Source organism: Rosa chinensis, chromosome 5 (assembly GCF_002994745.2).
Source record: "Rosa chinensis cultivar Old Blush chromosome 5, RchiOBHm-V2, whole genome shotgun sequence".
Lineage (NCBI taxonomy): Eukaryota > Viridiplantae > Streptophyta > Magnoliopsida > Rosales > Rosaceae > Rosa > Rosa chinensis.
Genome location: NC_037092.1, coordinates 2,354,906 through 2,376,262, shown reverse-complemented (window position 1 = coordinate 2,376,262; position 21,357 = coordinate 2,354,906). Strand labels below are relative to the sequence as shown.

General features: G+C 39.6%; 1 protein-coding gene and 1 long non-coding RNA gene across 3 annotated transcripts; one reads left to right on the top strand and one right to left on the bottom strand.

The window, feature by feature from the left end:
* Positions 1–252: 252 nt before the first annotated feature.
* LOC112202746 (polyadenylation and cleavage factor homolog 4) lies at positions 253–6,203 on the bottom strand. Of its 2 annotated transcripts, none has more exons than XM_024343748.2 (7): positions 5,638–6,203; positions 5,085–5,186; positions 4,720–4,974; positions 3,435–4,106; positions 1,930–2,817; positions 1,285–1,833; positions 253–891 (listed from the first exon to the last, which is right to left on the bottom strand). In XM_024343748.2, the coding sequence occupies exons 1-7, from the start codon at positions 5,974–5,976 to the stop codon at positions 847–849; spliced, it is 2,850 nt and encodes a 949-aa protein (XP_024199516.1). In that variant the 5' UTR covers positions 5,977–6,203; the 3' UTR covers positions 253–846. The 2 variants fall into 2 exon arrangements, with proteins under 2 accessions (XP_024199516.1, XP_024199517.1); XM_024343749.2 differs by having other exon boundaries at positions 3,435–4,103.
* A 13,033-nt stretch (positions 6,204–19,236) lies between these two features.
* LOC112202478 lies at positions 19,237–21,189 on the top strand. Its single transcript, XR_002937390.2, has 3 exons — positions 19,237–19,372; positions 20,141–20,206; positions 20,882–21,189. It is a non-coding gene; the product is annotated as an uncharacterized LOC112202478 (long non-coding RNA).
* Positions 21,190–21,357: the final 168 nt, after the last annotated feature.

Genomic DNA, 21,357 nt, shown 5'->3' with positions numbered 1-21,357 from the left:
CATGTACTATGGGCTCTGAACTACGGTACTTACAGTAATTAAGCTAACTCTTCCATGGTGTCCTAACTCATTGCTTGGTAGACAGCCCTCAATCTCGAGAAACATGGGTTTATCAATATATTCCATGAGCTATGTAACAAATAATAGAAACACAAACATATTGATGTAAATAAATAAAAATTCATTAATTAAACTTCAGCAGAATCCATAGTACATTTGTTAAACGACTATGAAACAGTAGCATTTGGAAACTCTAGGAACTTCACCACAATCAATTTAATATATAAGTTACACTGTCATGACCCTTAAAACCCCAAATGAAAGCAAAAATAAAAGAACATGAAGAATTTGACAGAGGACATCAGAGGCTTCACAGTGCACTTGAGCCTTCAAAGTCTTTGTTTACAGGTGGTTCCACAATGCATTCCCTGCAGAATGTACAAGACGCCAAAATATGTTTTGCAGAAAACCATTCCATAGAATGGATTCAATAATTCTCTCCCTCCCTTGAACATGCTACAAAGAAAAACAGCACCACTACCACTTATCATTTTTAAAAGATAGAAACAAAGAAACCTACGATAAAGACAATAACTGTCGATTTTATTGTCAGTCTCGATGTTTAGACAGTAAAAAAGAAAGCCGGGTAACACTATGGCAAGAGAAATTGTAACCTCTGCTGCAAGATACTTTCCATGGTACAAGTTCTACTATACATGTACAAGCTGGCTTGAAAGCCAATGTGCTGCTACTCCAACAATACTGTAAAAATAGTTGAAGAGAGTACCATAAAAATGAAGAAACTTGTATTAAGTTACAGTGGACATGGAAGTCCTCCTAACTATGTCAACTCCGCAAACGTTTTCTTTGACTACCCTCTTCAATAGTTCCCTGCAAATTGACAAAAGAGCCAAAATAAATATAGTTTTCCAGCACAGTATGCACCAACCCAATTGTATCATACAGATTACAGACTAATAGCACTATATCACATATCCCCCTTTTCAATTCAATATCAGGATATCAGTTGAAAACCTTTTGTAAATTACTAATATCACATGTAGGCATATGCAACATACAACAAAATATGCGGGACTTCCAAAGATCAACTTCGTTTTGGTAACAAACACTATAAACGGGTGTATTTTGTTTTGAGATAAGATTGTCCAAAGAAATTAAAGATAAACACACACACACACACTCAAGTACTGAGTTAGTTTCTTTTGAAAGACATGTGAACAATGAACAAGTTTAACTACAATGAAAAGAAATATAGAAAGATACCCCTTCATCTTGTCCAAAACCTCCAGGGGATACATCAGTGGACTCCGGCCTGCATTTGGCATGCACTATAGGACCTAATTGTGACCTATCCATGTCTGGTGTTGACCCATGAGGTGCATTCAAGTACACAGCACCTTTATACATCCACTCCTCTGTCTCATCACTATAAAAATCATCAAAAGGCTCTCCACATAACGCGCATGAATTTTGATCCTCATCAGCAGGAACAGCCAATTCTTCATCACTCTTCTTTTCCGCAATGGTGTCAGCAGGTAAAAAGCCAGGAACTGCATCAGTTCCCAAAGCCTCTGCACCACTGAGCCACATGCTTGTAGTTACAAACCACTTACGAGAGGGCTTCTGCTTACGGTTTTTAGACATCCTGTTCTTTGTCACATGCCAATCCATATGACTACTGTGCTCCTCTTGGCACTTGAACCGGAGACCACAGGTTGTGCATTGTCTTGGGAGATCATAATACAGAGCAGTTATTGCAGATTCATGACGTACCTTAAGAAGGTCTGCATTAAACTCAACTCCTACAGAATCCTAAACATTTCATAATGTGGTTGAGATACGACCCAATATGAATGTAGAAAATCAACAATTCAAAACTGAAAATTACAGAAGGTATAATTCAAGTACCTGCAGTCCACTTGGATTTGTCAATGAGATCACACCTTGAGCCATTAGAGAACTAATCAAACCAGTATATGAACTCCCTTGCTGGTTGCTAGAGACTACCGGACCAGCCTTTTGACCAGGAAATACACCTTGCATGGGAGGAGGGGGGCCAGGTGGTAGAGGTGGCAAGGAGTCCCCACGCAAATTAGTGTTTGGGGTATAGTGAGTTGGTAAGCCCAACTGTAGACGAGGTACAGGATTTGCAATACCAGTACCACCCTGCCCTTGCAAATTGTATCCACGTGGTCCCACTGAATAAGGTGGCTCCTGATGTGGATGAAATTGTGGTTGGAAAGGACTGACCTGAGCCTGGTTTCGCTGATTAACAGGTATGAGTCTGGCATTCTGACTAGTCAACTGACTTAGCTTTGCCAACCCCAAATCCTTGTTTTCATAACCGTCCAACTGCTGCTCAGGCATATACATAGACTTATATGGACCTTGATTCTTAGCAGTATCGACAGAATTTATGAAACCATACTGACTCCTCTGGTTTTGCAATGGAAAAATAGGGTGCAAAGGCGGCGGGTGAGAATTGTGCACGTTTACTGGAGGCCTTAAACCCACTGACATTGGTATAACTAACCGAGAGTCAGCATTAACAAAGTCAGCACCAGAACCAATTCTTGATGTTGGCCCGTGAAGTCGCACATCGGCATCAGTAGACACTTTCTCACCACCTAGAGACATACCAGGCATATGGAAATTTCTACCTATTTCTTTGGAATTAAGAAGAGTCTGTGAATGCTGAGAGGGATGGAAAGGCATATTCCAGGGTTCTTGAGGGTGGCGAGAACCCTGATTATGATTTATCTCGGACTGGAATCTACCCGCGAATCCACGAGTAAACTGCAGGAACAATAACGAAGTTTTAAGAGGAGCTCAAATGAATCAGAATCATTATTCATGTTACTTCAGAAGAAAGTTTGAGAGCCCATTTAAAGAGGGCTAAGGGAAGAAACATATGACAGTACTTTACCATATTATATCTGATCATTGAAAAACCTAAAATGGCATAGGTTTGGCTAGGATTTTTTTTTTTTTTTCCATAGCCTTAGAAAAAAGAAAAGAAAATGATACTGTTTGTTTAGATCTACTGGTGCTAGTATCATTCAGTTGAGTGAAGGATTCAAATTTTCTAAAAAGCATTTCAAGGTTAGGAAGGGTAAGTAATCTGGCAGTGCTTTAAACATCGAAACAGTCCCCGTGTACAAAATAAGAATCCAAGAAAGATGTTTGACTAGTACCCCAAATAAGGACACCTGGAATCAGGCACACAAACTACCAACTTGTTGGACCCAGACTACAGATGACACACAAAGGCCCCAATATCAAGACAAATCAAATAAGCAATTATGAAATACTGCAATGCAAATAACAAAATAAAATACTTGCAAACATCGATTTCATGTGATTTCCATGTTAACTAAACAAAAGTGGTTCACAAACAAGTAAAGGGAACATACAGAAAGCGGGGGGGCTGGATCTTCAGCAACTACAGAGGACTGCTCGGAAGGTAGGTATGCCTGAGTAGACCAACTACTCCCAATATCAGAATCTAAGGAGCTAGCATTCAGTGTTCCGAGGCCAGGGCTGGCCCTGTAGCTTCTAGAAGGTGGTATATTTGAAGGCAAGAAATCATTACTCCTAGTGTGCTCGGTTATAGGTGGGCCAACAGATTTCCAATCAAACTCATCCTCCTCAGTATTCTGCCATGACATTGAAGTTGCTTTGTGATCTAGACCATTTACACCAAGCCGCCCAACATGCAAAGGCTTATCATTTAAACTTCTATCTCCACTGTCTTTTCCATATGCATCAATCAAAGCTCTTGGTCTTTGATGTTCAAGTCCATTATTTAACCGGTTCTGACTACCATCAAGATAATGTTTTCTCCGCCTTTCATTTGGCTCCTCATCTCTGATTGCTCTATAATCATACACAGAATTAGATGGAGAAGCCCGGTCACCAAACCTTTTTGGAGAATTTTCTACTTCATATTCATCAAGGCCAATATTTGAAGGTGAAGAAGATCTTGCAAGTCTGACAGTTGAAGATGGCTGTATACGATTGGACCCAACAGGAAAATCTGTATGACTCATATTTCCTGTTGAGCTTAATCTTTGAGGTCCAACCTGCTAGGATTAAAGCAGTGCATCATCAGAATCATACTTATCGATCAGAACTGCATTTTTTTTCTTTTTGTCAAACAAAATTGCACTTCTGGATTTCCTATTGCGTGCTAAACATTATCAGTATTATCAACAAACTACACGTGACGCAATTGTCCACCGGTTAGGTTACAAATTTGGTGACCGAAAGCCATTAGGTATAGAACTAGCAGGTTTTCCAATTCAAGAACCAAAGCATACTTTCAAACACAATTACACTCTAAAATTTCCTATTCCATGCTGATATTATGCAGGATTATGAACAATTTACATACAAAAAAGTTGTTAACTGGTTAGGTACACAAATTAAGCGACTGAAAGCAATACATATAGAACCAGCAGGATTTCCAGTAAAGGCCCAAGCCTAAAACAATACTTATAACAGACACACACACAAGTGTGTGTGTGTGTGTGTCTTAGAGGAAATATTCTAGTTACTTATAATTGAATAACAGTGGTAACATTGAACAATTATCAAATAATCTAAATTATAGATCCCAAAACAAAAAACTTTAAAACAGTAAGTCAACACATGTCTTTGCAGAAGATAAAAAGAGCAAAATTTCACAGCATAGCTTACATTATCCACATCTGAGGTCTCCAACTGACGTAAATATTTTGGATTGACATGGATGCCATGAGCCGGCCGAGGAGATTCAGATGCTCTCAAAGGAGGTAAACCTGATGATTGCTGGTTTACCTGTGGAGAAAACTGCAGCTGCGCTTCAATCCTGCGAAGGACTGAAGGTGGAAACACTGCCGACCAAGTGCCAAAGAGGTGGCGCATGGCAGAATGCTGGTTGGGGTGAACTTGCCTGTATGCCTCGCAGAAGACCTATGCAAATATATCAAACTAGAGTCATGTGATTCTTCGACAACAACTACTTCGAAATATAAAATCAGAGAAACAAAACGACCACACAGTTTAAAGTTAGAATAGATCACCTCAGGTAGACGGGAAGAGAAGTATCTGACATAGTCTCGGCCAATGTTCTTTACAATACTGTCTAAAAGATATAACGAAGGCAGCTTGTGCTCAACTGGGACCTGCAATAGACCAGAAATTCAACAATTAAGGCAATCTTCAAAATCGACTACTACAAACAGCATTTGGAAGTACTTCTTAAGCTGCCTGACGCATTCATTCCGATTCAATTCTATCACAATGTTAGCACTGATCCTAGTCTTTTATTTATTCAAACATGCGTGCGGGTTGTTGATTCGAGTGTGGATTTCGACTTGGTACATTTCACTGGTTATTTGTGCTATATCAAACCAAGCTTCACCATAAACCTTATGCGCAATCCACATAGAAAAATTGACAGAAAGAAAAGATTACAAGTTCGAAATCAACCAGAGAGAAACAAAACGAAATTGAGCATTATAGAACTCATAAAGATGGCTAAATTTTACAATTCCTAATTACACAGAGCCTTTTTCAAACCCTAATTGGGAGGGGATACAAATTTGTTTTTCAGCAGAAGCAAGCAGGACCGACCTCGAGAATCCGAGCGCAGATGGCGTCGGCGATGCCCTTGCCGTGGTCTCGCTGCTCGCCGGCGATGATAGTGAGATCGGTAATGATCGGCTTCGAATTGAACACGAGCTCGGACAAGAGCATCTCGTAGAGCTGCACAATCTCCTCGGTGCTCGGCGGCGACACGTCGTCCTCGGGCGAGACCCTGAGGTCGTCGTCCCGCTGCTTGAGCAGGACTTTGTAGCGGTCGATAATCGGAGTCGTGGTCGGCGGCGGAGGCGGCGGCTTGGGAGTGAGGTCGGGCATGGGCTTGGTGACCGGAAAAGCGAGGGGTCTAGGGTTTTCTCGGGAAAGCTCCATGGGAAATTGAGGGAGTGAAGAAGAAGGTGAGGGTTAGAGTTGGGGTTAGGGTAAGGATTTTGGTGTCCCACCGCGGAAGGGTGAGGATTGCATTAGGGTTTGTTGTCACCACCATAGAATAGAAGAGGAGGAGGAGGAGGAGGAGAAGAAGAAGAAGAAGGGTTTCGGTTCTGAACTGCCACTTTCCTCGTGACGAGTCTCATGCTCTCGTCGTGTGCGTCGTCGGCTTTTTATTTCCTTATTATTCTAAGTTACTAGGAGCAACAACGACAAGCCGTTTGCAACCGCCTACGGGCTACGGTCCTTTTCTTGGATAATTTGGGAAGAAGAAAACAGAGCTAAATATGGAAAACCAATACCAAATTGACTGTGACAAGTTGACAGCTCTAAAACCCAAAACCCAAGGGCTCTGTTTCAATTCTTAAAGAAAAAGGTCTACGGCCAATTCGTGAGTAGGGAGGCTCTTCTAACACTCAAGGCTTGGGTTTCGGCATGCTCGTACTGCATTACAGACTCACAGCTAAGCAAAGTGCGGTTGCATAATCTCATTTCAATAAATAAGTTATTTGCTACCAACCTACAGTGAGAATAACAATGAGAAAAATGGCTTGTAACAATTTTGAATCTCGAGAGACTAGTCGATAGTGCTTAGAGACTACTCTTAGTGTTAGGTGACCAACTTGTGTCTGATTTTTAGCCCCCCCCCAAAATGATTCCAACACATACCCATACTAATTAGATAGCTAACTAGTAGTCTAGTATGAAATAAATAAAGAAACTGGTAATGAATCTCCTTAAACATTTATGAGCTCACTTACCGAGTTACCGGTTACTATGAAGGAAACCTACAATTAACCACATGAGTAAACTGAATCAATAACAATAACATCAATATTTATTATAAACTCTTGTTGGTTATTTTTCACTTATTTTTTCAAATTATAGTGTACCTACTCAGTCAATATATAGTTTTTATGTGTGGACGAATAATTTGTCTATAATACTATATATAGTTCTCAAGATTTTTCAAAATAATAATAGTATCTTACATTAAAATAAAACTAGTATAAATTTGGTTGCTGATTTGCTGTCTAAAGATGGTGTTGGTGCTGATCTTGTAGTGCATTTTATGGAGCAACCTCCTCCGTAAGTTATCAATGCATTGCTTGATGATTTGTGGGCAAGTCCTAGATCTAGGATTGTAATTTGTGATCTTTATTTGTTTCGGGCCTTTTGGCCCCATGTATCCAAATAAATAAATAGAAATAGTATAAAAAATTACTAGCATATGCTCAAAAATTACTGATGATGAAGTATCCACTAGGGCCAGAGATCCTTTAAGAGTAAGCAAGTGCTAGTGCATGTACAAGCGAGTGTACTGCTTCGAGCTTCGTAGCTTGGGATGAGGCGTCCAACAAAACTCTTCTTTTTTGAAGTCAAAAGAAATTATAGCTTCACTTTCTTTTACCATGGCATCACCACACAACCAATGCATGTCTCCATATATGCACATGCATTCTTCGGCATAAATAAATTACAAATAGCGGACATATAACAAAGAAGAGCGGAGGATATCTGTCGCCATGAGCTTTTGCCTAGTACAAGAACTTGAGCTACCATGCAGTCTGCTGCATCAAATTTTGTAACACAAAGAATCTTAAGGGTATTGGTAATATTATCAAACCCCATACCATACCAGTCACAGAATATTGGAGACTTTGCATTCTTGGTAATATCATTCTTAGGGAGCCTTAGAACTTGTCTCCTACAAAGATCGATTAAGAAGCAAACTCCTTGTCCACGATTATTTATATTTCTGAAGCAAATCAAGTTGCAGAAGACAAAATCTACCATGTAAGTTGGGCAATAGGACCGGCGTGATGTGGAGACATACATTGAATATGTTCCTCTTGTTGTCAAGGCACTGTCGACAAATTTGAGGGGTTGCAAGTCTGCTATCACTCCACCACGCTCACAGGGAAACAATGCAGCAAAAGACATGAGTTGAGGTACTTGAGCAACAACGTTGGTGGCGATAAGAAAACGGGTGTGCAGTGCAATAAAAGAGAGGTCATCAACCATATTTAACAAGGCCTTAGACATGCACCAAATGCAACAGACAAATTCAGAGGGCAGTCTCGAAAGGATTTCGATCACGATAGGAAGGGGTAGGTTTAGTAACAGTGTGTGGCAGCTAGCTGTTCAGCCTCATTCTTTTGGCCTCTGACATTTCCAAGTTTCCCAAATTAGCTTCAGTTCCTGGGGATCTGGAAGGCAAGGGGCTCTTACAGGTTCCATGGTGCTGCCCTCCCCCACTTATTGTTGGCCGCATAATCACCAATTGGGTAGGGTTTCCCGAGATCGACTAGTTCAGCGGGATCGGATAATAGGATAAGCAAATCAAACCAATCGCATAATCACCAAGACTATGCTTCAGAGAGAACAAATAAAGTTTATTTATTTATTTATATTCAGTTGCCTTTTGGTGTCGGTTAATGTTGTTGCAAGTTATTAGTCTTGTGCTCTTGGCTTGTTTGGATCCTTTGTGACTTCGAATGGGGAGAGAGAGAGGATACAACTAGTATAGTTTTAACTATTGGCTGCGTTTGTTCCATCGAATAAAGAGGGTGGATAGGAAAATTTAAATCTAATTTGGTAAGTAATCATGTTTGGCAGTCCAGATAATATGCAACCAGATTTTTCAAATCTTATTAGATATGGATTAACAATCTGGTTAGAAAGGTGAGATATAATTTATCCAAGTAGAAAAGCCTCAAAATCTCCAGCCACGATAGAACTGAACCTATGCCTCCAACTCCTCCAAAATCGCAGCCTCTCACAATCTTCCTCCATCTTCATCCTCCATGGTAGTTCTCCACCGATTTCTCCAGTCTCATACGCATTCCACCGCCGTTATGAAACGTATTCCGATCATCAAAATCATTGGATTTCTGAGCTAATGAGTTTGGATTCACTGGTTTTCGTGGATTATTGATCCAGATACAATTCCGTCACAGCTTCATGAAGATTAATCTGATGGGTGTGCCCGATGGGTATATTTTCAAGTTCTCAGACTTGAAGTCGAATGGAGATGGCCGACTATGAACTAAAGGCCTAAAGGGATGGTCAAGTACCGGCGAGCTGTGGATGCTAAGTGTGATGGTGGAGAGAGAGAGAGAGAGAGAGAGAGAGAGAGAGAGAGAGAAGCAGTGGTGGGATGTATGGGTCTGAGTTGTTGACCTGCGATGTGAAGCAGTGGTGACTAGGAAGGCCGACGATGATGATCTCTATCTAATTTTATTTTTTATTTTTTATTTTTGAACATATCCAGTTTGTTATTCAATCTTGTAACAAACAACTGATAAGATTAGGATTAGCTATCTTAACCTATTGCAAATCCAATCCTATTCAGATTGCTAAACCAATCCAATCCTGTCATGGTTACCAAACGTGGCCAATAGCGTTAGAGTGGGCTAGCTTCAATCACTTCCGGGGTAAATAATGGTCCATTACACAAAAGGAAAAATTTATGACTAGTATCCGAAGTAAGGCCCACTACGAATTTCAGTACAGCAATTTCTAAAACATAAACTTTGGTACATCAAATATGAAGTCAACCCAATATACATACACGACGTTAATGACTCCGTCAGACGTCGTGCCATTACTCACATAATGAAGGGCATAATAGGTTTTTCATCATTTTTCAATGGTTTCCTCTCTCCTCTCACTCTATCTGACTCCCCCCCCCCCTCTCTCTCTCTCTCTCTCTCTCTCTTAATGGCTCTGCATCTCTGGGATCTCTTTTCCTTCTTCTTTTTGTTGTCACCGATCACCACGCCTCTACACCGCCTTTCACCACCTCCGATTACAGCCCCTCACTTCAACATCCACAACCCCTTCAGCTGCCTCGAGGGCCGATCTTCACTGTGCCCAGGCTCTCAGTGAGTCCAGTCCGGCCTCAATTCAAGCCCTTCTTCGTGTCGCCAAGATCACCGGTAGAGCACCCAACAAGCTCTCCAAGATGTCAGACCCTAATTCTGTTTGTTTTCGGTTTTGGTTTCTGTGTTTTTGTGAATCAGGTGGGATTGATGTGTTTTGCAGTAAGGTTGTGAGGCTTGGGATTGCTTAGGTGTTGATAGTGATTTAGCAGAAGTAGAAGGCAGAGGTAAAAAGAAAAAATAGAATGAGTTTGATTCTGGGCTGGGTTTCGATTTACTGGAGAGATAGAGAAGAAGAGCTGTGGAGATTGGAGCGGAGAAGAAGAGAGTGAGGGCTCGGATCACTTCATCGGAGGTCTGGGCTGAATTCTAGGTGAAGAATCAAGCCCAGAAGAATAGGGATTCATGAATCCAATGAATTGGAAATTTTGGGTTCGTGTAATTGTACCTAAGTGCTATAGTTCTCATTGTTTATGTTGTTAATCGGCCTTCGATGGAATCATGGAAATCGAAGACCTGAATTATAGAGGAAAGTCTATAAGGGATGAAGGTAATGGGTCTTGTTGTTGTTGTTGTTGTTGTTGTTTAACGGGATGGTGATGAGAGGGTTGTATATTTTTTTTCAACCCACAATGAGAGAGAGATATGAAGCAACCCAGATAAGAAGACTAGCAGCTTCTAATTCAAAGGTATAGTGGTGAGTCACACAACTGAGTTCAATCCTAGTCTTCTTCTTTTTTTTTTTTTACCTTGCGATATATTTAATTTAAGGTTTGAGTAGTATAATCTGTTGGATTACTTATTGATTGGAAATTTGGTGCATTTGTTAAGAGTTTAATTTTGTAGGAACATGAAGTGTTGGAAATCATTCATCAGGTTTTGTTTCAATCTTCAAAGAAAGCAAGGAACTAAGATAGTCGTTTTGAGAGTTCAGTGAGAGGAGGAGAGAGATGTGGGAAGAAGAAGAGATAAAAAGAAAAAAGAAAAAATCAATTAAACAAAAAAAAAAGAGGGTAAGAGAGGCAGAGAGCTGCCTGCCCACAAGAAGAGAAAAGAGTCAGCTGGGTGCTAAAAAAGTTGAAGAGACCATTTTATCCCTTGAAATATGACGGCTGGCACGAAACTAACGGCGTCATAGACGTCGTGTATGTTTATTGGGTCGGTTTTGAAACCTCATGTACCAAAGTTTATGTTTTAGAAATTGATGTACTGAAATTCGTAGGGGCCCTTACTTCGGGTACTATTCATGAATTTTTCCCTTACACAAAACGAATCACCGGGTATAGTTGAGTACTGAGTACTCTTCTTTTGTTTTGGTCAAAGAGTACCGACTACCGAGAATTGACACTGAATTATTGTACCTTCAAGTTCAAAGTGAAAGAGCCTAGCTGACTAGAACAGGTTAGTTCTGGAGCTTCAGCTTCTAGCTGTTAATTTTCTGTCATATGACACCTTTTCTGGGTTTGTGTTTTCCCTTTCCTTTGTGCATTTCTGATTTCTGATGTTGGATATGCTCAGTTGCTCATTGTCTTTCTAAATCAAGAATCTTTTGGGTGTTCTTTGTACTTATGACTAATGTGTTGGCTACTACTTATCATGATGTTTGTTTGTTTGTTTTTTTTTATTTTTTGAATAGGGTTTGGAACCCAACCTAGCTAGGAGACTCAGCCCCATGCCCGGTTCCATTTATTATATTAATATTAGAAACTGGCAACGGGGGGGACATAAAACCTGAACCTCTTGCTACATTAGAACAATTACACTGATCCTCGTAGAGAACATCCTGAATAATAGCAGGAGTTTCATCTAACCACACATCATCAAGACAAAAAAACTAGCAAGGTGTGCAAGCCTATCTGCAACACCATTTGCTTCACGGTAAATGTGCCGGATTCTAACTGATTGAAAAGCAGTCATATACTCCTTACAATCATCCAAAACCAGGCTTACCTCCAAGAAATTCTTCTCCTTACTCTGAAATGCAGCAACCGAAAGGGTAGAGTCGCTCTCAATGTCAATTTCCAACCAATTTTGGTGGATACCAAGAAGAAGACCAGCTCTACATGCCTCCGCTTCCATATTAAGGGCCGAGTGCGCATGTACAAAAGGTCTAGCAATAGCAACAATACAACTACCCAAATCATCCCTGGCTACTACACCGATTCCCCCACAACCATTATCTGCTTTATAAGCCCCATCTATATTTATTTTGAGTCGACCTGATGGGGTTTTCTGCAATTTTATTCACACCCTCTTCTTCTGCATACCCACCTTCGGATGAAAATTATGGTACTCCTCCATTTGTCTCACAGTCCATTGTATCATATGCATTGGTTGAAAGCCTCTCTTCTTCCAGACTAAGTTATTCCGCTCTGTCCATATGGCCCAAAGCCTATAAAACAAAAAGTCACGCTGCTTAGTTTGTAGCACATCCATTATGTCAAAAACTCAATCAACCACACTCCGAGCAGGGTGTTGCGCAGCCTGCAAATCCAAAGGACCCAAGGCCCAGAAACATTGAAGAGCAGCACAATTTTTAAATGTATGTGTACCTGTTTCGGTGACTTGCTCACAGAACATGCACTGAAGATCCTAGAGTGGGACCCTATGCTGGGCCAACACCGCTTTAGTAGGCAAAACTCTCTTCAGCACTCTCCACATGTGCATTTTGACTCTAGGATGAACACGGGCCTGCCAAATACCCTTCCAGTACTTACTCAAGATACAACCACCAGAAGAAGAAGAGGATGTTCCCTCCTTACGTTGCATGGCTGCATGCATGACATGGTACCCATTCCTCACATTATAAACCTTTTATTTTATTTTTATTTTTATCATAATGCCATATGAGTCTATCCTCCCCACCCCTAAGACTTAAGGGAATACATGCAATTTTCTCCACCTCCTCCACCAAAAACAATTCCTCCAGCAGCTCCACCATCCATTCCCTACTCTCACCATCAATCAACTCTGCTACCCTCATCTCCTCCGTTCCCTCCATCATTAATGAAAAAGGCTTAAACGTAAAAGGCATGGGAATCCAAGGATCTCCCCAGACTGATATTCTTCTCCCATCCCCCACCTGGAAACGAACACCCTGCCTCAATACTTCCCTACCAACAATAATGCTCCTCCAAGTATAAGACGCCCCCGCTTTAAGTTCAGCCTCCATAAACTCACAATTAGGAAAATATTTAGCCTTAAGTAGCTGAGCAATAATTGACCCCAGGTTTTGAATCAACCTCCATCCCTGCTTAGCCAACAACGCAAGGTTAAAACAATGCATATTCCTAAACCCCATCCCCCCCCCCCCTCCCCCTCACTCTTAGGCACACACAATTTCTCCCAAGAAAGCCAATGAATCTTCCGGACATCATCAGATCCTCCCTACCAAAAGCGAGCCATAAGCTGATGCATTTCATTGCACAAGTGTTTTGGAAGCTCAAAACACCCCATTACATAAGATGGGATTGCCTGAGCCACCGCCTTAATCAACACCTCCCGACCCGCCACACTAAGTAGTTTCTCCCTCCAACCTTGTGTCCGAGTACGCACCTTCTCATTCAAAAATCCAAACGCTTCCTCTTTAGAATAGCTAATTTCCGTAGGTAAACCCAAATACTTGTCATGTTTGTCCACTCTATGAACCCCCAAGACGTTAGCTAGCTCCTCTTGAAAACTGAACTCCACATTCTTACTGAAGGAAATACAGCTTTTTGGGTAATTAATTTGCTGCCCGGATTCCCCCTCATACTCTTGCAAAATTTGCTTTAACGCAGTACAATTACCCATTTCTACTTTACAAAAGATGAAGGAGTCATCTGCAAAAAACAGATGACTAATACTTGGAGCTCCTCTACATATATCAACGCCATGTAACAATCCTAACCATTCCGCCCTCATAATGAGTCTAGACAAGGCCTCAGCACATAGGAGAAAGAGGTAGGGTGATATAGAGTCACCTTGCCTCAGACCACGAGAGGGAACAACACGACCCTTTGGCACTCCGTTAATGAGAAAGGAATAAGAAACCGTGGAAATACACCCCATGATCCACCTCACCCACACCTCCCCGAACCCCAATCTCACTAGGACTGCTTCCAGAAAACTCCATTCAACCCAGTCGTACGCCTTACTCATATCAAGTTTAAGAGCACAATAACCTTTCTTTCCACTCCGTCTTGTTTTCAGACAATGAGAAATTTCAAAAGCAATCAAGGAGTTGTCAGAAATTAACCTGCCAGGGACGAAAGCACTTTGAAATAGAGATATCATTAAGTCAAGCAACGGCTTCAACCTATTCGCCAAAACCTTCGATCCAATCTTATAGAGCACATTACACAAACTAATAGGTCGCAATTCACTCAAATACTTTGGCGTTTTAACTTTGGGAATTAACGTCACATAAGTCTGGTTAATTGACCTCAAGCAATCTGCTGATCCAATGAACTTCTTGACCGCCTCCACCACATCCGAGCCTACCACATCCCAGAAAGCATGATAGAAACATGGGGCAAATCCATCCAGCCCCCGAGCCTTGGATGGGTGCATGCCTCGTATAGCCAAAAACACCTCTTCATGACCAATGGGTCTTATCAACAGCTCATTATCAACATCAATGACTAAACAAGGAATGGCTTCTAGAATATTCTGGAAGTTCGCACTGGAAGAAGATGAAAACAAACCCTCTGAAATATGACACCACTGCCTCTTCAATATCCCCATCCTCTGTACACCACTTCCCATCCATATTAAACACCCCCTCTACATAGTTCTTCTTCTTTCGATTTGTTGCAATCTGATGGAAGAATTTAGTGTTTAGGTCACAACTCGAGAGCCAAAAAACCTTAGCCCTTTGTTGCCAATACAACTGCTCTCTCCTCAGGAGTTCGGTCAATTTTGACTCAAGATCCGCTCTAGATGTATTGGGAGGGGCAGACGGTGAGTCATCAAAGAAAACTGCCAGTTGGCTCCTCACATGATCAATCTCTTGTTTAATACCACCAAAAGTCTCTTCACTCCACTCCTCCAACCTCATACGTGTAGCTTGAATTTTATTCCACAACAAACTGAATGAGTCCCCATAAGTCACACTCTCCCAACTCCTCATAACCACCTCTCTGCACTTATCATCGTGTAACCAGAATTCCTCAAACCAGAATCGCTTCTTTTTCTTTTTCCTCCGCTTCCTAAATTCTTTGACCTCCAATAAGATAGGAAGGTGATTCGACGTGCTAGGGAGAAGATGTCTGACACATGTGGCCGGAAAGAGATTCTTCCAAGCCAAAGTACTAGTAAACTTGTCCAGCCGTATTTTAACCTCCTCCCCCACCTTATACCCGTCCACATAAACTTAAGCCCAAAAAATTTGATGTCACCCAACTCACAGAACGTCAGTGCATCCTGCAGACCCCTCATCTGACTAGCATTCCTCAGAGCAGCCCCCATTTTGTCAGAAAATATGATATTTCATTATAGTCTCCCCCCAACACCCAAGGCAGATTCCCATGTAGAGATAATGTTCGGAGTAAAGTCCAGGTGCTGTGTCGATCCTCCACCTTAGGTTGCCCATACAGCCCAGTAAACCTCCAACTCGTAGGATCCCCCAACTCCCCAATCATGACATCAATATGGCTTTCCGAGAAAGACTGCAGTAACACCTTAAAATCATCATTCCACAAAAGACACAAGCCACCAGCCCTACAAACTCCTTTCCCTTTTTTTCGATTAATAAATCTACAATCTACTGCGAAGGAATTCCTCCACCCCAATTGCCGTCTAACACCTTTAATCTCTTCCGCTGTACACAAAGTCTCACTTAAGAAAATTAAACTGGGAAGATTTAGGGATATTATCCCTTTAAGCCCTATCACTGTCTAGGGGTTTCCAATCCCCTGGCAGTTCCAACACAAAACATTCATTCACTATGCCAAAATCTGCATCAGACTACACTTTTTAGACAACGAAAAAAAAAATTCTGTTGTGTGTTGATTGAAACTGCTTCATACAACAGGTTTAGTGAGATTCGGTTGTATAAGGACGTTCGAAATCAGAATTTTTTTGGTGCAAGATTATTGTACAACAGTTTTAAGCAATTTTCTGTTGTCTGAATGAAAAAAAATTTCCCTCCCACCTTGCTCAAATTTGGGTCGAAATTTTGACTCACTTTGTACAACAGTATAGTTGTTTATGTTGTATGAGCAAAATATCATACAACACATTTTTTGTTTGTGTTGTGCAACTTTGGAAGAAAACTAGATGTTTCCAAAATGAGAGTCTTGAGTGCCAAAACAGCCAATTTTTGGGTGAAATGTAGGTACATGATTGCAAGAACCTACAACGGAATGACCTATTTTTGTTGTGTGAATGTGTCTAGGCGGGAGAAATGAGTTTGTGATTCGCACTAGGCGGGAAATCTGCTTGCTGGGTCCATAAGTTGAAATTTCAAGTGTAGACTATCAGACAACCAAAATTATTTATGTGTTGTCTGAATTGATTACACAAGATAAAAAACTAGACCTAATACATATTGTCTCCCACTTGGTCATTTTTAGCACTTAGATAGTCTTCGAGAAAAACAGCAAAAGCAAAACCTATCTTCTTCTTCTCAAAAGCAGAACCCGTCTTCTTCTCTTAAAAAATTGAACCCATCTTCTTCTCTTCAAGAATTGAACCCAAAATGACTGGGTTGGGATTCATAATAATACTTGACCCTACTGCAATCAAGAAATCCAATTTGTTCGATCAAAGTCGTTGTTCTTCTCTCTCGACTCAAGCCTTCGTCAGCCGATTGCACCACCACCGACCACCACCGACCACCGCGACTCTGCTACCGTACTGTAACTCACTCAAATCGCTTTCTCCGATATCTGATCTGTTTCTGTAATTAATGACCTGAATTGATGTTTTTGTGATTCAGGAGGACGCACTAAAGAGAGAGATCAGAGATCTGAAAATGGAGGCTGTGCGGGAGCATTTGAGGTGCTTAAGAGAATAGGTTGCTTGATTTGATTTCTTGTTAAGTACAGTAGGGTGAAGTGTTGCTATGGATGTAGTTGGGCTCAAGTAGTGCCATACGCTTTCACCGTAAGGCTAGATAGGTGCTTCGTCTCCATCAAGACCACCTTGGGCGACGACTTCTAACGCTAGATTATCCATATCCTCTAACATCCTCATCCTCATCCTTCATATCCTTCACTAATTTTTTCTTTTCGATTTGATTTCTCTGCTAACCCTAGAAATGTAAAAATGTGATTTGCATTGATTTCATCCTTAACTTTTGGGATTATGAGAGGTTCGAAAGAATGGCCTATGCGGAACATCAGGCTATTGAAGGCCAACTATTTCAAGAAGTTGAGCAATCTGGGTTAAGCCGAAGACTCGCTTGACATTAAGAACTTTTACCTTGATCTTAATAGTCTTAGAGCCAGAGAGGAATCAGTTATAAGGTAATTTGTTTGCTACCCAATTTGGAATTCTGTTGAGTGCTTGTTAATCTAAGTGAACTAGCTACCCTATTTGGAATTTTAGTTTGAATGATTGTTAAGTTTTGGTGTGGCTGATTGCAGAAGCCTTCATCAACGCGATCAACAAAGTCTATGCTGGCTTCCTCTCCGCATTGGACACTAACTTTATCACCAAGTTCATTCCTTTCCCTCTATTTAATGCTCATATGCTTTAATTCACTGTTGGATTTTTTGGGCATCCATTGGTTTGGTCTTTGGGATTAGGACTGAGATTGGGACTGGTATTGGGTTTGGGATAGTTACATGAACTATGTTTTCATCGTTATCATTTTTGTGAGATTGGGTCTACATTCTGAACTTTTGGAATTGAAGTATTTATTTGAAGCAACAAAGTAGGGTGTTTTTTTATTGGTTAGTTGGGTCAGTGCTTTGGTTTCTCTTTGTTCTGAAGTGTATGGAATAATTAGCTTAACTCGATCTTTTGGGTATTAAAAGTCTTGCACAACTTATTTCGATCCTTCTAGTTCTTCTCTGAAACGGGTCTTGTAATTCTAGCATATATAGGTAAAGGTTCATGATTTTGTGAGTAGAATGGTTGAATTGTGCTGTTATCAGTTGCGAATTGGGTAGAGCCTTTTGTTTTTGCCACTATGAGCAACAATTTTGTGGTTAATCTGTGTGGTGATTTTTTTTTATAAATTTAATTTGCTTTTGTATTGTAACGGATCTGCATTATGATTGTACATAGGCATGTAATTCAATAGAGATTGTTGTACGCGAAGACGAAACTTCATGTTATTTTAAGCCCTATGTCCTTGCCTCTGTAATAATTTCTTCAATTCTGTCTTCTATTTCCTCTAATTGTGCTAGTGTGCTGCCATATAAAATTTGGAGTTTTCAGTTTCAAGACTCTCTTTTCATTTGTATGCTTAAGGTTGAGGAGTTTCTTTTTCTCTTTCTTTTTTTAAGCAAATGTGTCCTTACTTGGTACTTCATATCTCTTATCTGCCATAGAAAAAGGATACCTAAATATGAAGTTGTAAAGTTATAGGTTGCATGGTTATGTATGTTTGTGATGCATCTGTTGTGCATATATGTGTTCTTGTTTTTTATAAAGACAAGTGTGTAGCTTCCACGTACTACCTTATTGTATATTCATAACCTTTATTTCCTTAGGTTGAAATAGTATGTTCTGTATTTATCAATAGACTTACTAGTTTTTATTTTAGGAATAGCTGGCGGGCGGTATGAATCAAGGTTTCGTGTTGGTGAAGTGACTTGTTTAGATGCAGCTGATCTGCCTCTTCTTCATTTATCACTGAAATCACCATCTATGACTCTTGAGGTGATTATGTTATGATGCAAAAAGCAATTGAAATTTTCACAGAACACTCATTAGACTTTTACTTTTTAGATGCATCCACTTCTAGATCTTGTTTTCTCATTTAGCATCACTACACTTTTCTTGTCCTCTAACCCGATGCACTCCTATAATGCAGAGGTCTGGATTATTTCCTACCTTTGATCTTATGTATATGTATTCACGTTCCCACCCAAATAGAGGCTTCTACCAGATATTGGTAGCTTTTAGGATTTTACAGGTAAATCTTTGACTCTTAGAGCTACTACAAAAGTAAAAAAAATATATGAGAAATTTCATTTTGAAGAGTTTTTTTTTTGGGTGAGTCTTTGTTACCTGGATTGGTAATTTGATCTTACCTTATTATACTCTTAGTTTGTTTATGTTTTGTTTCATCTATTAGTTTAAAAAAAAATACTTTGATGTGATTAGTAAGCATGGTTAAGACCTACGTGCTACTGCTTGCTAAAACACCTCCTGGTCTTGTTATTTTATTTGGGCTACTTCTCTATTCCTTTTGGTTTTGGCTGGGTTCCAATCTAGAAAGAAAGAGAGAAGGGGGAAGGGGGAGGGGTCTGGAAGAATATCGACAGGAGGAAGAAATTGACTTTTCTCCATTTTTTTCCAAGGTCAAGTGATTTTCTTTGGTTACTTTCTCTTCTTCTTTTGGGAGGATTGAAAACTGAGTTGACATCTCAGTTTTAACTTTGAGTTCAATTAGTTTAGCTTCTGAGTTTCTGTCCTTAGGTACTTTTCAACATAATCTGGAGGTGTTTGAGAAATTAGTTCTTATTTTCTATCATATTTTGCTCTTGAAACTTATAATTTATCTACAGCTCGCTTTGTTCTCTTCTCCCCTTTGTTTTCCCAAATTTCTTCACGAGTAACTATTATTGGTTTGGGTACTGAACGTTTTGAATAACTTTGGTGTTAACTTCTCAAAAGTCTCTCTCTTTCTTCGTTCTGTTATTCACATCATTCATATGCGTCTATTTTCTTTGTTAGTATGCAACACTAAGTGTTTGCTTTATTGTCATTCAAGTTGATTTTCTTATCGAGTGGAGATTGCAATTTTTGTTATTATGTCTATTTTTGTTCTTTCTTCGTTCTGTTATTCACATCATTCATATGCGTCTATTTTCTTTGTTAGTATGCAACACTAAGTGTTTGCTTTATTGTCATTCAAGTTGATTTTCTTATCGAGTGGAGATTGCAATTTTTGTTATTATGTCTATTTTTGTTCTTTCTTCTTGAAACATAACTTGAATTATGAAACCTAATTCAAGGTGTATTTATGTTCTGTTAGGTGTTGAGGGAGCTACTTGAGCTCCTTTGTTTTCTGTAACATGTTTAGACAATCATTCTTCTTCTCAAAACCCATCTTTCTTTCGGAATAGGTATTTGACAAGCAACTTGCTCAATGACTCTATTCCAGAATGGATTAAGAACAGAGATAACCGCTAGTATGTTTTCTATCCTACATCAGATTTGGTTTCGATTTTTGTTTTTATTTTTACTGAATCTTGCAGAAGTATATCATTCTATAATTTATATCAACTTACTGTTTTACACTCATGAAGACATATATCAAGAATTTGTCAGTTAAAGTAAATTTCTTTTACAAGATTTATTCATCTGTAATGAATTGCTGGAATGAGTACCAGATATGTAATTTTGCGGTGTTTAGTAGATCATTCTATTAGAATTATATGTTAGATTAAATTTTTAATGTAGTGGGATGTCTTTAAAAGCTCTGCTATACCAAACAACACGAAAGCTTCTACTAAATAGTCTTCAATGATGTAGCCATTTGTTTTCTTTCCACTTTATGCACTTAATAAATAAGTTGATTTTCACATAATCTAGATTAGCCAGAGCGTGCTTGGACAAATTTCCATGTACAGAAGGTAACTATATATCTCTTAGAAATCATTTCTATGATTTACATATATACGCTTTAGTTTTCCAACTTGTTTACTTATATAACTTTGTAAAAATTTTATAAAGAGAATTCAGTTGATAACTTAAGTTTGCATGTGACCTCAGAATAAATGGCCTAGTACTATATTTTGATTTCATTTATCTACTCCTATATTTTCTCGTACCTGATTTTTTGTTTATTTGCTGTTACCAAACAGTTTAGTACTCATTGCATATAAACTGTGGTGTGAGAGCAACCACCGTTGGAGACATCAAATTCGAAGATGATACAGATCTTGGAGGTGGAGCAAAATTTGTTGATGACTACATAGCAAATAATGTATCGACACTTGGAATGGAACGCTAAGGAATATGCTTTGATGCAATGTTAAACATAGCAACCCATATTGTAGCACACTAATGTTTTTGTCCCCTGATGCAATGTTAAACAAATAATTGTCACTGATTCATGATTTTGTGGAACAATGACTAATACGAATTGTATCTTAGTGGGTCTAATGTATTTTGAAGTTTAAAATATGGGTTGGAGTACTATTAGTTCATTTGATTGTTTGCATCAAATTTTATTTCCATTTGATCACTACTTTTCATTAGGTAAAATGGATGTTTAAATGATCATACAACAGATCTCTCATATATCAGACAATGGTTTGTTCAGAAAATAAGTTTTCTA